Source organism: Pseudophryne corroboree, chromosome 2, assembly GCF_028390025.1.
Source record: "Pseudophryne corroboree isolate aPseCor3 chromosome 2, aPseCor3.hap2, whole genome shotgun sequence".
Taxonomy (NCBI): Eukaryota; Metazoa; Chordata; class Amphibia; order Anura; family Myobatrachidae; genus Pseudophryne; species Pseudophryne corroboree.
The window spans coordinates 123,248,635-123,264,208 of record NC_086445.1 but is presented as its reverse complement, the minus strand read 5'-3'; the positions used below and the strand labels follow the sequence as shown (position 1 = coordinate 123,264,208).

Sequence of the window (15,574 nt, the reverse complement as noted above, 5' to 3'; positions counted from 1 at the left end):
GGTCTGAGGATGGTAAGCCGTGGAAAACTTTAACTTGACTTGGAGGACTTGACATAAACTTCGCCAGAATTTGGCTGTGAATTGAACTCCTCGATCTGAGATAATTTCTTCTGGAAGACCGTGGAGTCGGAAGATCTCTTGTATGAATACTTGAGCCAACTTGGAAGCTGACGGAAGACCGGTGAGAGGAATGAAGTGTGCCATCTTGGTGAACCGGTCAACTACCACCAAGATGGTATTGAACTTGTTGCACATGGGCAAATCTGTAATAAAATCCATCGACAAATGGGTCCATGGTCGACGGGGAACAGATAGTGGAACCAGTTGCCCCGCAGGCGACTGGCGGGATACTTTATGTTGAGCACACTTTGGGCAAGATGCAATAAACTCCAAAACGTCCTTTTTCAGAGTTGGCCACCAATAGGACCTAGAGATAAACTCCAGGGTTTTTTGGATACCTGTATGTCCGGCAAAACGGGAAGCATGGGCCCAATGCATGAGCTTCTTCCTTAGTGTCGGCTTCACAAAACTTTTCCCTGATGGGGGCGTAGAGTCCATCCCTACCGTGGAGAATGCCAACGGATTTATAATAGGATGCTTGTCTGAAGACTCTGACTCATTTTCTTGCTCCCATGAGCGGGAAAGGGCATCGGCCTTGCGATTCTGAGAGCCCGGACAGAACTGGAGTTTAAAGTCGAACCTGGAAAAGAAAAGTGCCCATCTGGCCTGACGAGGGTTGAGACATTGTGCGCCTTTTAGATATAGAAGGTTCTTGTGGTCTGTAAGGATGGTGATTGAATGAGAAGCTCCCTCCAACAGATATCTCCACTCCTCTAGAGCGAGCTTGATGGCTAGCAACTCCTGGTCGCCAATGGCATAGTTGCGCTCCGCTGGGGAGAACTTCCGTGAGAAGAAACTGCAAGGATGTAAATGACCATCTTTAGCCCTCTGAGATAACACCGCTCCTACTCCAACGGAGGAGGCATCCACCTCTAAGATGAAAGGAGAGTCGATGTCAGGCTGTTTCAGGACAGGTGCAGAGATGAACCTCTGTTTTAAAAGATGAAAAGCTTGCATGGCTTCTTCAGACCACTTGGACGGGTTAGCACCCTTCTTGGTGAAAGCAGTAATAGGCGCCACAATGGTGGAAAAGTCTCGTATAAACTTTCGGTAATAATTGGCGAACCCTAAGAACCTCTGGACCCCTTTGAGGGTTAAGGGTACCGGCCAATTCTGGATTGCTTGTAGTTTCTCAGGATCCATCTCTAGTCCGGAACCGGACACAATGTACCCTAGAAACGGAATGGACTTGACTTCAAAGACGCATTTCTCTAATTTGCAGTAGAGATGATTGACACGGAGACGGGACAGAACCTCCTTTACCCAGAAACGATGTTCCTCTAAATCGTTGGCAAAAATGAGGATATCATCTAGATAGACCACGACATGACGGTATAGAATGTCTCTGAAGATCTCATTGACGAAATGCTGGAAGACAGCTGGAGCATTGCTCAATCCGAAGGGCATGACGAGGTACTCATAATGTCCGTCACGGGTGTTAAATGCGGTCTTCCACTCGTCACCCTCACGGATCCGGATGAGATTGTATGCACCTCTCAGGTCCAGCTTTGTAAAGATGGTAGCTCCGCTAACTCTGTCAAAGAGCTCAGTAATCAGGGGTAAAGGATAGCGGTTCTTGATGGTAATGTCGTTCAAACCTCTGTAGTCGATGCACGGCCGCAGACCACCATCTTTCTTCTTTACAAAAAAGAAGCCTGCGCCGGCTGGAGAAGAAGAAGGTCGAATGAACCCCTTTGCTAGGTTCTCTTTAATGTATTCCTCCATAGAATGTGTCTCGGGGAGAGACAACGGATAAGTTCGGCCTCGAGGTGGAACCTTCCCTGGAACGAGATCAATCGGGCAGTCCCATTCTCTATGAGGAGGAAGGATATCAGCAGAAGCTTTACTGAACACATCCGTGAAATCTTGATATGGAGGAGGTGGAACATCAGACGACCTGGGGGAGGAAGAACAGACAGGCAACACTTTAAACAAACATGTCTTAGTACAGGAGGAACCCCATGCCAGGATTTGCGTAGTCGTCCAATCAATTGTAGGATTGTGAAGACGGAGCCATGGAAGGCCCAGGACCACAGGATGTGTGGCTCTTGGAATCACTAAAAATGAAATAAGTTCGGAATGAAGAACTCCCACTCTCAGACGAACTGGTAGAGTCCTTAGAGAAATAACTGTATCAAAAATTTTACTGCCATCCACAGCAGTTAAGGAAAAGGACGAAGGAAGTCTCTCGGTGGGTAGGGACCACCGTTTAACATAGGCTTCAGTAATAAAGTTCCCAGCTGCTCCGGAATCCAGGAGGGCAATGACGTTCTGATAACGTTGAGCAACTTGAAGCGAGACTGGGAGGTTACAATCTTGAGGAGATGGAGAGGAGATCATTACTCCTAGCCGGCCCTCTCCTTGGCGAGCTAGGATTTGGAGTTTCCCGGACGTTTGGGACAGGCATTAATGGTGTGAGACGGAGCTGCACAATACAGACAGAGAAACTCGGAGAGACGTCTTCGGCGCTCAGCAGGAGTTAAACGGGAACGGCCAATTTGCATGGGCTCATCTTTAGATGGTGACAGTTGGCGAGGAGGAGGAGCAGAAGATTTTGGAGCAGATGATCTTCCACGCTCAGTTGCTCTCTCTCTGAAACGTAAGTCAACTTTCGTACAAAGTGAGATTAGCTCATCTAACTTGGAGGGTAAGTCTCTGGTAGCTAACTCATCTTTAATACGCTCGGATAAACCATGCCAGAATGCAGCATACAGGGCCTCGTCGTTCCATGCCAGTTCGGATGCCAGGATCTGGAACTGTATAAGATATTGTCCTACAGTACGTGATTCCTGGCGTAAACGGAGAATCTCAGACGAAGCTGAAGTTACCCGGCCTGGCTCGTCGAAGATGCGCCTGAATGTTGACACAAATGCAGTGTAAGAAGATAGCAGGGTGTCGGACCTCTCCCATAACGGTGATGCCCAATCAAGGGCTGAGCCACTGAGAAGAGAAATAATGTAGGCAATTTTTGTACGGTCACTGGGAAAATTGCCAGGTTGTAGCTCAAACTGAATCTCACACTGGTTGAGAAATCCCCTGCAGAATCTTGGAGATCCGTCAAATTTTGCTGGCGTTGGAAGATGAAGACGTGGAGCAGAAATGGGTAAGGTGGGTGGGGTTATAGCTGGAGTCACTGTGGTTGACGCACCAGACGCGCCTGATCCACGGAGAGTTGTCTGAATCCCATCCAGCCGAGTAGAGAGATCCTGGAGACAGCGGATGATGTGGCCCTGTGCAGCCTCCTGATGTTCTAGTCGGGCTGCCAGTTCTTGCATCGGCCTGGCCGCTTGATCCTGGTCTCCGGCTGGATTCATTAGGTCAGTGCTTACTGTCACAACTGAGGGCCTGAGCTGACGGGAGGCAGCCTCAGTTGTAGGGGCTGAGATGTACCGGAACCTGGGAGGTTGTATCAGACCCCTGGACATGTAAGTAACATGAATAATAACTGCTCGAAGGCGTGACCACGACAACTTAGATAAAAGTCAATGATGTTTATTATGACAACTCCGCATCACAGCAGCAATAAAAGAAAACGTAAAAGTCAGCAAAGAATAAATACAGTTCCTGAGTACTACAGCATGGCAGGAGCCACAGGGCACTGGTAGTGTGAGATAGTTCTTATGATCTTCTAGATGGAAAGTCCTTACCAGGCCCGGCTGTAGCAATGGAGATAACCCAGGATTGTACCAGCTGGTGTTCCAGGAAGAGCTGGGTTGCTGAAGGTAAAACAGCTGCTGTGGATACTGGCTGGAACCAGACTGTTGTTAGCACGGAGTGGATACTGGCTGGAACCAGTTAAATAATAAATGAACTTTGGGAGCGATGAAATGTGAACTGAAATGTAGAACTTGAGAGCGGAGAAATAATAATTCCGGTGGAGAGTGGTAAAGTGTAGAAAGGACACCGGCCCTTTAAGGGAAGCTGTACTCTGCTGGAAGCTGAGGCTGGAAGCAGGTAGTGTTGTAGCTGGAAACAGATGAATCCACAATGGATTGGAGAGTCAGGCTACACCGCAGGTGGAATGCTGGTGCGGGTCTCTATGGTGGAAGTCTTGAGACAGGAGCTGGAACCTGGAAGACAATCATAGAAGAGAGACAAACAGGAACTAGGTTTGACAACCAAAGCACTGACGTCTTCCTTGCTCAGGTACAGCTTACTTATACCTGCAGCAAGGAAGGGGTTGGCTAGGCAATTATGCAAATCAACAACACAGACAGCAGATTGGTGGAAATGATCAGATGACAGAATCCAAGATGGCTGCGCCCATGCAGACACTTGGAGGGAAGTTTGGTTTGTAATCCATGTGGTCTGGGAAACAGTAATGGCGGCGCCGGCCACCGGAGACAGGAGACGCCAGGCTGATAGATGCACATTTAACCACGCGGGCACAGCGGAGGCCGCGGCTGATGAAAAGACCACTCTGTATGTGGAAACTCAGGAACAGCGGAATCCGGTCCTGGAACGCTGAGCCCGCCTTAGGAGGCATCTGAAGGGTAAGTAATGGCGTCCAGATACCCGGATCGTGACACCCTGGGATCCAATTACGGCAATACCCACACATTCCTAAAAACGTTCTGATCTGTTGCTGGGTTTGTGGCAGAGTCATGTCTCTAATTGCTTGGATTCTATCAGCGGTCAGGTGTCTCAGTCCTTGTGTTAGACAGTGTCCCAAATATTTTACCTTAGTTTGGCATAATTGTAACTTGTCTTTGGACACCTTGTGTCCTGTGTCTGAAAGATGAAACAGGAGCTGTTTCGTATCCTTCAGAGATGCTTCCAGTGAATCTGAACACAGTAATAAATCGTCCACATACTGTATCAATACTGATCCACTGTCTGGTTGGAAAGACTGTAAACAATCATGCAAAGCCTGAGAAAATATACTTGGACTATCTATGAAACCTTGGGGTAATCGAGTCCACGTGTATTGGATTCCTCTGTATGTGAATGCAAACAAATATTGGCTGTCAGGGTGCAGAGGTACCGAAAAGAAAGCGGAGCAGAGGTCAATAACAGTGAAAAATTTGGCAGTGGGAGGGATTTGCATTAGGATGACAGCTGGATTTGGCACTACGGGGAACTGACTCTCAACTATTTTGTTAATCCCCCTTAGATCCTGCACTAGTCTGTAACCCCTCCCCCCACTCTTTTTCACAGGGAAGATGGGACTATTGGCAGTGCTGGACGTTCTTACCAGAATGCCCTGTTGTAGCAAGCGCTCTATTACTGGGTAAACTCCTAACTCCACCTCTGGCTTCAGAGGATACTGTGGGATTTTTGGAGCTATCCTACCATCTTTTACTTGTACAACTACTGGAGCTACGTTTGCCATTAATCCAGTGTCTTGTCCGTCTTTTGTCCAAAGTGACTCTGGTATCTGAGATGTCATCTCTTCTATTTGGGATGGATTCCTATTTGTCATAATGGTATGTGACATTAATTTTGATGGGGAGTCTAACATGTCTCGCACTTCCTGAGCGTGTTTCTCAGGTATGTCCAAGAATACACCTTCAGGAGTACAATAAATGACGCACCCCATTTTACACAGTAAGTCTCTTCCCAGGAGATTGGTTGGTGCCGATGCAGCCAGCAAAAAGGAATGCTTGGTATGCAAAGGCCCTATTGTAATCTCGGCTGGTTTGCTAACAGGGTAGTGCTGGACTACTCCTGTTACTCCCATGGCTGGAATTGTCCTACCAGTGGTTCTCATGCCCACTGTCGAATTTATCACTGACTTGGCCGCCCCTGTGTCTACAAGAAAGTTTAAAGTTTTACCAGCTACATTAATTGCGATCTCGGGTTCACTTCCAAGGTTGGCAATTAATTTTACTGGCTGCAGATTACAGGTATGGCCACACCCCTATTGGGTATGGTGACCTCCCTGAATCCCGCTGGCAGCAACTACTTGTGAGGGAGATAGTTGGGAACTACCAGAGGCATGCCAGTCTCTGTTCGGGGGATATCTTTTTGTTTCCCCTGTATGTGGCTCATAACTCCGTTTCTGCGGACCTTGCTCCCAATGTCGTGTGTCGTGTCGTTGTCTAGGGGGTTGGTATGAGTTTCGTGGATTCTTTACTCTACAATCTCGTGCCATGTGTCCCTGTTTATGACAAGAATAACAAGTAACCATACTTGACTTACCCACAGGATTTGGTGATACAAACAAAGGCTGCCTTGTGGTCAGAGCCTGTATACTTACTGACATTAATTTATCACCTTGTTGTTCCCTGTGTCTGGTGATGTTTCTATCGTGATCAATAGCAGCCTCTCTCAAAGTAGCCACAGACAGACCTCGCCAACATGGTTGTGTGGTCTGTACCCTAGTCTTCAATGACTCTTTTAAACCATCCATCAGTACCGATACTGCTACTTCCCGATGGTTTGTGTCTGTTTTAATGTCCTCTATGCCTGTGTATTTTGCCATTTCTAATAATGCTCTGTGAAAATACTCTGCAGCTGTCTCTGACTCCTTCTGTTTAATGGAGAATATCTTATTCCATTTAGCTACCGCTGGGAAATACTCTTTTAGCTGCAAGTTTATTCTTTTCACATTATCTTGGTTGTACACATCTGTAAGAGGTACATCATGATCTAGTCCGCAATCAGCTAAAAATTGAGTTGCGTCGACATTTGAGGGTAAACATGCTCTCAGCAATATCTGCCAGTCTTTATTGTTGGGCTCTGCAGTGTTACCTAAGTCTCTGATGTATTTTTGACTGGCAACTAAATCTTTTCTAGGGTCAGGAAATTCAGACACTATGGTCCTTAATTCCATTCGGGAAAATGGGGTGTACATGGCAATGTTCCTAATGGGAGTGGCTCCTGATGCGTCTGTTTTCCCATTTGGCACTGCTATTACTCTAACAGGTGTAATTCTAACAACCTCATTCTGTGTAGATTCTACAGGCTGTGGTGAAATAGTTTCAGCATAATGCATGGTGCCGTACTTACCAGTTGATACGACCTCACCTATCCCTCCGCTAGGGGCCTTTACTAATCTGGTGGGTGGAGCTGTGCCTACTGTGGTCTCTGCTATGGTGGCTGCTAGAGAGAGCGCTGAAATCGTTGCCGATTCGTCCTCTTGATCACATTCCTGAGGAAAGTTCAAAACAGGGTACAACTTGCACGGGTTAATACTTGCATGGGTTAATGGGTTAACATTATCATTAACATTTACACAGTTACTAAGTGATTTTGTGTTACACCTTAGTGCGTCTTTCTCCGCAATCAACTTCTCTCCTGATATATATGGTGGCGGTGGGGCCGTGGCAATCAGTTTTCTGTTAGAGCCAGATCCCGCCGCCTGAGCCAAACCTCTCTGTATCTCACCTTCCTGTTGCCACAACTGTAAATAATCATAATGCTGGATTCGTCTCTTTGTTGATTTTATGAGACATATCCTCCTCCTTAAATTTTGTAACACCTCTGAGCCGAAGCTCCCTACTCTTGGGAATTTCTCCCCGTCATGTACAGTCATTCTCTCCCATTCATCACATAAAGTTTCTGTGTGACTTCCATATTTCTCACACATTATGTACCTGGCCGACCCAATTGGTCGGACCACTGAATCAACCCGAACCGAGGTTGATCGCCCCCTACCTGAACAAGTGGCCCCCATAGTTCGAAAGAGTTGCTTTATTTAGCCAACCCTTTACGAAAAACCAAATGTCAACAATAGGCTGACGGTGGCGGTTTACCGAGTACCCCACTCACTCGCCCACGCCGACCAATACGACCTGATCACACCGATATGGTGCTGGCGTACTCGACCTAGGGCCCCTGCGACCTGAACCTCTATTTACTGGAACCTGCGAGGGTTATCCGAAGAACACTTACTCTTTCCAGTAACTATTGGTTGCTGGATAGTTCCTGAGTGAGCAGCAAACTTCCCTTAAAATAAAAAAAATTACACAAATCACGTTAGAGTGTACAAATAGCGTTTGTGACCCCTTTACTCTAATGGTATTAGGTCAGATTACTAACTACTGCACACACTTACGTGCGGTCCAGTCGTTCAGTACACAAACAACTAAGCTTATGTACGGAAAGACCAATGGAATCGAAACTTACGACTGCGAATTCCTTCAGCCAGAGCTTATATGGCCTATATGGGTGTTGCACCAACCCTTTTCGGTGTTGTGCCTGTGAACTGTATAGCGGACTTCCTTGTCGGCTGTACCTGGACCTCCTGGTCTGCTATGACCTCCTGGTCTTGTTACAGTACGACCTCCTGGTCTTGTTACAGTATGACCTCCTGGTCTGCTATACTCTAATGCTCAAAATTGTATATTTAACCAGAGATGCCTCCCTAGCCACCGTGCACGTCACTTACACGCATGTACCTCACGAGTACTCGACTTTTCTTGTGGTTCAACCTTTAAAAATTGTAAAAACACTCACTCATCACATGTACACTTTTGTTTCTATTTCTATTTCTGCGCAGAAATTTTTCTTCAGATCAGGTGTGTTACCAATTAGGAGCAGGATCTGTTAATTAAAATTTCGGACACCCAAAAATAGACTTGCGTTATTTCTCGCCTCGCGTTATTTATCGCTTTGCGTTAAAAATCAACTTATCGTGACTTGAGCTACGTGGGCATAACCGGACGCTCCGTTGCGTAACGTACGCTGCGTGCGTCGGCCTTTGGATTGCGTACGCAGGTCTTTGTTATAGACACGTATACGCAAAGCAAAGATCCACCGTAACACAATTTATACTTTTATCAATGTAGATGATCCTTGATCATCTACCACACAACACACTGACTTCGCCTTATCTCCCAGGCAAAAACTGTGTGTTTGTCTATCCTTTAACTATGTTATCTATTCTTAAACTATGAAATAACGGCAACTCTCTTTTAGCACTTCTATCAACTATAAAACTGGCAGACAGGAGAGTGATATACGAAAATGAAAAAGAAATGCAGATATATATATGTGTGCGTGCGTGTGTACGCAAGACAGAAAAATAAACAGCTTTAAAAGACACTAGCGTTTTGTTCTTACCTCCGGTTCCCGGATTCCTTCAGCACTCTTTACCTAAGCGAAGCAGACGCTTATCCTGTCAGCACTACGAGGGATACAACCTCCCGCCCTTTGCTGAGGGATAATGTCTGCTGATCTACCTAGTGCAGATATGTGAAGGACGGGCGAGCCGCCAATTGATAAAGCTAAATATTTATCGTATATAAAACACTTTAAGAGGTCTAAGAACACTATACGCTATCTACGTAAGAAGTACCGTAAGGGTACGCAAGTTGTGTAGCGTTCGCTCAACCGTAGTCGAGACGCTCAAGCGTCACGTTCGCTTACGGCCCAGTGATCACAGGCAGGCACGCTATTGGCTGCCGACTAACGTAATGATTCGCTATAGCGTAGCGTACGCTCGGGACCACGAGGAGATCACCAGCGGTGCAGACGCTTACAACGTTTAAACCTTTATATCTATACCTTTAACGATGAGATACACAGTATACCTTAGTGTGGAGACAGAGTGTAAGTGCAACCTGGTGTAACCTGATTAACTACAAAGCTGCTTGAGCGTCACCGACGCTCAGAGAATACTTAACCCTTATAAAGAATACACAGATACCTGGGCTTAGGGTCCAAAACCTATTATATGTATTATAACTATTATACTTGCAAAGGGAATCACAGTACAAATGATACACTACAATATAACATAAACCAACTAACCAGATAAACTACACAGGAAATACAATACAATACAATTAAAGGAAAATACGAGAGAGATAGAGAGAGAGAGAGAGAGAGAGAGAGAGATGGCTCACAGTAAGACAATATGATTACGGAGAAAACTTACGCACAAGGGGAAACGATCGCATGCGCCTCGATATCCAGCTCCCGATTATCAGCAATGAGAACCGTTGAAGAGAGTGAACTGGATACGGTCGGCTTGCCTATTTATGCCCCACACACAATACAATTCAATGGTCCCTACAATCTCATTGTTCATTGGACACAGGAATTCGGCTTCGCATTATAACAAAAGGTCATAGGTTGATTCATACAGGTGGGCTGTGACTATTTCCAACTGCTCAGGTGGGAGGGAAACTGGGTTTCCCGCCGCATGGGTAATAAAGTGCAAATAAAGTAAATGTTCATAAACTTCTTATGTCCATAACTATTCGCACGAGCGATTGATCTGCTTCAAACCAACACCGGAATATTTCTAATTAAATGTTCTTCCGATGGATACTAAACACCACTGTATTACTCCTGTCTGACCCTTCGTATCAAACAAAGAGGGATTCCTCTGTTCATAAACATTCTATATTAACCAAACTTTCAGAATCTATCAAAGGGACCATGATCTACAAAATACATTATTAGTGAAAATATGTAATGATTGAGTCGCACGCTACGATCGCATAAACTCTACCGTAAATACGCATACCATGCGCCTGCGGGTGCCCGCGACTGTGAGTATGCGCACGTACGGGAGAGCGTACGCATGCGCAGCACGGACCTGTGTGAGGTGCAAATATGGTAGTGTGCATAGAGATATTTTTCTGACTTTGACAGTATATATAGACTTCAGGATAGCCTCCCCTCAGATGGAGGAAAAGCTACTGGTAGGTTTTTCTCTCCAAACATAATACCCTTTTTTGTGGTACCGGGGGTAACATCAGAAATGTGCAACACATTTTTCATTGCCTCAATCATGTAACGTGTGGCCCTATTGGAAGTTACATTAGTCTCATCGTCGTCGACACTGGAGTCAGTATCCGTGTCGACATCTGTGTCTGCCATCTGAGGTAGCGGGCGTTTTAGAGCCCCTGATGGCTTTTGAGACGCCTGGGCAGGCACAGGCTGAGAAGCCGGCTGTCCCATAGTAGGTATGTCGTCAAACCTTTTATGCAAGGAGTCGACACTGTCGCGTAATTCCTTCCACAGAACCATCCACTCAGGTGTTGACCCCGCAGGGGGTGACATCACATTTACAGGCATTTGCTCCGCCTCCACATAAGCCTCCTCATCAAACATGTCGACACAGCCATACCGACACACCACATACACACAGGGAATGCTCTGACAGAGGACAGGACCCCACAAAGCCCTTTGGGGAGACAGAGAGAGACTATGCCAGCACACACCAGAGCGCTATATAATACAGGGACTAACTGAATTATATCCCCTTATAGCTGCTATATATATATATATATATATATATATATATATATATATATAGCGCCTAAATTTAGTGGCCCCCCCCTCTCTTTTTTACCCTTCTGTAGCTTGTAGACTGCAGGGGAGAGCCAGGGAGCTTCCTTCCAGTGGAGCTGTGAGGGAAAAAATGGCGCCAGTGTGCTGAGGGAGTTAGCCCCGCCCCTTTTTCGGCGGACTTCTCCCGCGTTTTTGAAACTCTGGCAGGGGTATTAATTTACACCTATATAGCCTCTGGTACTATATATGGTGTATATTTGCCAGCCAAGGTGTGTAATATTGCCCTCAGGGTGCGCCCCCCCCAGCGCCCTGCACTCATCAGTGACCGGAGTGTGAGGTGTACATGAGGAGCAATGGCGCACAGCTGCAGTGCTGTGCGCTACCTTGGTGAAGACCGAAGTCTTCTGCCGCCGATTTTCCGGACCTCTTCATGCTTCTGGCTCTGTAAGGGGGACGGCGGCGCGGCTCCGGGAACGAACATCAAGGTCGGGTCCTGCGGTCGATCCCTCTGGAGCTAATGGTGTCCAGTAGCCTAAGAAGCCCAAACTACCACCTGTTAGGTAGGTTCGCTTCTTCTCCCCTTAGTCCCTCGCTGCAGTGAGTCTGTTGCCAGCAGATCTCACTGTAAAATAAAAAACCTAAAATATACTTTCTTTCTAGGAGCTCAGGAGAGCCCCTAGTGTGCATCCAGCTCAGCCGGGCACAAGATTCTAACTGAAGTCTGGAGGAGGGTCATAGTGGGAGGAGCCAGTGCACACCAGTAGTCTAAAGCTTTCTTTATAGTTGTGCCCAGTCTCCTGCGGAGCCGCTATTCCCCATGGTCCTTACGGAGTCCCGGCATCCACTTAGGACGTCAGAGAAACCACTGTTAACCAAGAGGAACATAAAGGCTCATTTTACTTTTGGCAAAAAGCACATTGATAATCCCCAAGCCTTCTAGGGTAATGTTTTGTAGATTTAGGAGTAAAAAACTGAACTTTCTGGTAGACATGTGTCCCATTAAATCTGCCATAAAACAACATAGCATTCTACAATAAGACCATCATACCAACAGTCAAACATAGGATGGTAGTTTAGTGGAGTGGGGATGCTTCGCTGCTTCAGGACCTGGGTAACTTGCCATAATTGACAAAATCATGAATTCTGCTCTTTAGAAGAAATTTCTAAGGGAGAATGCCCAGTCATCAGTCCATGCTTGGAAGTTCAAGCGCAATTGGGTTATGCAGGAAGAGAACGATACAAAGAACAAGAGCAAACCCATCTCTGAATGGTTCAAGAGAAGCTAAATTTATGTGTTGGAGTCCTGACTTGAATCCAATTCTGATACTGTGGCAAGACCTTAAACGGTGCTTGAAAACCAACCAATGTGGTTAAATTAAAGCACTTCTGCAAAGAAGAGTGGGTCAAAACTCCTCCACATCAATGTTAAAGACTAATCCCCAGTTACCTGAAGTGGTTGGTTGCAGTTGATGCTGCTAAAAATTACACAACTAGTTATGAAGTTTAGTGAAGGGGGGGGGGGGGGGGGTGGTGAGGAGGGGGAGAATACATTTTTCACATGGGTGATATAGTTGTTTAATAATTTTTTACCTTCAGTAAATGAAATAATAATTGTAAAAAACAGTTTCACTCTGGTTGTTTTTGTCTTATACTCCGTTTTGTTTGTAGATTAAGGGCGGTATCCAATTAGCTGTAGGTAACTTACAATTTTCGCCTGCAGAAACCAAATCCTCGATAAACTACCATTTTTTCTGCGATAGGTGCCGCGATAGCACATAGGTCCAAGGCAAAAATAGAAGGGAGCAAAAACGTTTTCAATGTAATATGAAGGATTAAGAAAGATGAAGGTGTAAACAGTTGTTGTTTTTTTTTAAGTACTTACAATTTGTGTGTTTCACAACCACCTGAGCTTACAATCTAATTCTGGTTTAAGGATCAAGCTATATCAACCAACTAAAACCAGCAGCTAGAAATTCCATTTTACATCCTCTTAGACATGACTTGCAAAGTATGAAGGAACTAAGGGGATGATATTCACGCAGTGAAAAGAGTAGAGATGTGGATCAGTGGAGACACTGCCCATAGCAACCAATCAGCAGAAGAAGCATTTATCAAGTACATTCTATAAAATGATAGGTAGATGCTGATTGGTTACTATGGCAACTTCTCCCTTGGTCCACTTCCCCACTCTTTTTACTGATTGATACATCAACACCAAAAATTTTATAAAAGTTAGAGATCATTTTGAATCTGAAATTAACCCCAGATGCATCACAAAATATGACCAGGACTCCTTAGTTGGATCTCTTTACATAACAGCGTCTTCCCTAAAAAGCAACGCGTGTTTATAGGAGCTGTCCCATTAAACTAGTCAATAGTAAAGTCCATATACATTGATAAACCTCTCGTTGACACTGCATCCAGTTTCGTAGACCTGGATGCATTCCCAGAAAGACTGCTTGAGCTCAGAAATGGTCTGCCAGCATTTAGGCAATATCAACAAAGGGGACAAAGAAGATGGGGTTGTATTGGCGTAACGGCCGTGTTTTCTTTAGTTCTAGATTTACCCTATCATAGCTATATCATGGGAAGACTGATTAGGAATTGAGAACTTAAGGATAGTAATTACTTCTGCATGTCTACCTTTACAATAACGATGTCCTGTGGCAGTGAGGGCTGTGCAGTACTAGCGAGGCATTTGTTTCGACACAAAAGATGACATTAAGAATTCAGAACAAGTTTCCTGCTTTGATTGAGAATCCTCTTTAAATCGTTAGAAAAATATTTCACTCTCCTCAATAAGAGCGGCCACCACTAGTATTTTCATAGCAGGCAAAGAATTCACTTTATAGTAGAAAAACTATTGCAGTAGGCACTTTGAAAGCCGGGATTAATGAGCAGCGAGTGCGCGGTTCTAAGCTCTATTTAATTGAGCTACACTTGTCCAAATAAAAGTTAGTAAATTCAGTGCAGCGCTACCAATCAGAGCACATTCTACAGCTAAAGAAGACAAAACTGAATTTATGGTAATCACATTGTACAATATGGCTCATTGTCACGAGGCTGTCACAACTTTTAATTAATCCGTATGTCGAAAACGTCTGTATGTGCTTCAACTTCAGCTGCAGTAAATTTTCCCATAAACACCCAATGTAAAGGATGGGATGAATAGAAATGTACATAATCTATGCAAAAATTATACTATATACTACAATATACAGCATAGAGTAAAAGAGAGTGCCATTACTGGTGTACGTACCCTGGCAAACATTCACCGCACGCGGCATTTCCGGTTGATGTGCAGTTTGCTTTCTGGTAGCGGTTCACTGTGCCGCAGTCTAGGCAAGTCTTGCATTTCTGGAAACCCCAATCTTCTTTAAACCTATTGGGTCTGCAGGGCAAACACTGCGCGTCTTCCCCGTATCCAAAACCACACTCCTATAAAGGAAAATCCATAGGTGTCAATGGGAGGTTATTAAGAGAGGCTTTTTCTTTTATAAAGACATTAACCACAGCAATATCTCTATACTAGTTTTTATAGTATATCTTTGACACATGCCAAGCCTATTAGTCTAAATTGTGGTCTACTGCAGAGATTATGGATTCATCAGGGTATATTGCAATTATGTTCTTTTGATATAAATACACACACACATTACATACAGATACATATATATATATATATATATATATATATATATCTCATTAGCCATTTCTATTTAATGCTTTCATGCATAAATTATCATAACCTAATGCAATATTTAAAAAAATTAAATGTTTATTAGTCTTTAGGCAAAAAAGGAAAGTCAAATGAACAAATAAATGTCTGGTACGGTTCCAATTCAGTCTCATCATGTTGTTTACAGTATTTTTTCTCCAGAAACAAATAATCCTCTAAACTGAAAACAATCTATAAAGTATTTATGGATATATTCAACCAGAAACAAAAATGTCCTACGTATTTATTACACAAATATTTTCATTTATGTTTGTGTTTGTTCTTATCTTTTTCATGAGCTAAATTTGACCGATTTTAACACTGGTGTGAAAGCTGGAGACGCACCCTGGACTCACATGCTCAAGACACTGCATGCAGATGTACTTAGTTTTACGTAAGTGTGGTATGTTAGGCAGATTAGACTTAGGTCAACAGTGTCTAGGTCGACCACTATTGGTCGACAGTAAGTAGGTCGACATGGTTTCTAGGTCGACATGTACTAGGTCGACATGAGTTTTTTTTTTTACTTCTTTTGGTGTCGTTTTCTCT

General features: G+C 44.6%; 1 protein-coding gene across 1 annotated transcript in view; it reads right to left on the bottom strand.

Moving 5' to 3' along the window:
* Nucleotides 1-15,574, bottom strand: part of TNFRSF19 (TNF receptor superfamily member 19) — a 141,971-nt gene that overhangs the window by 68,342 nt on the left and 58,055 nt on the right. Inside the window, exon 4 of the mRNA XM_063951676.1 lies at nt 14,567-14,745. Within this exon, the coding sequence (XP_063807746.1) occupies nt 14,567-14,745 (179 nt within the window). The remainder of the gene's footprint in view (nt 1-14,566; nt 14,746-15,574) is intronic.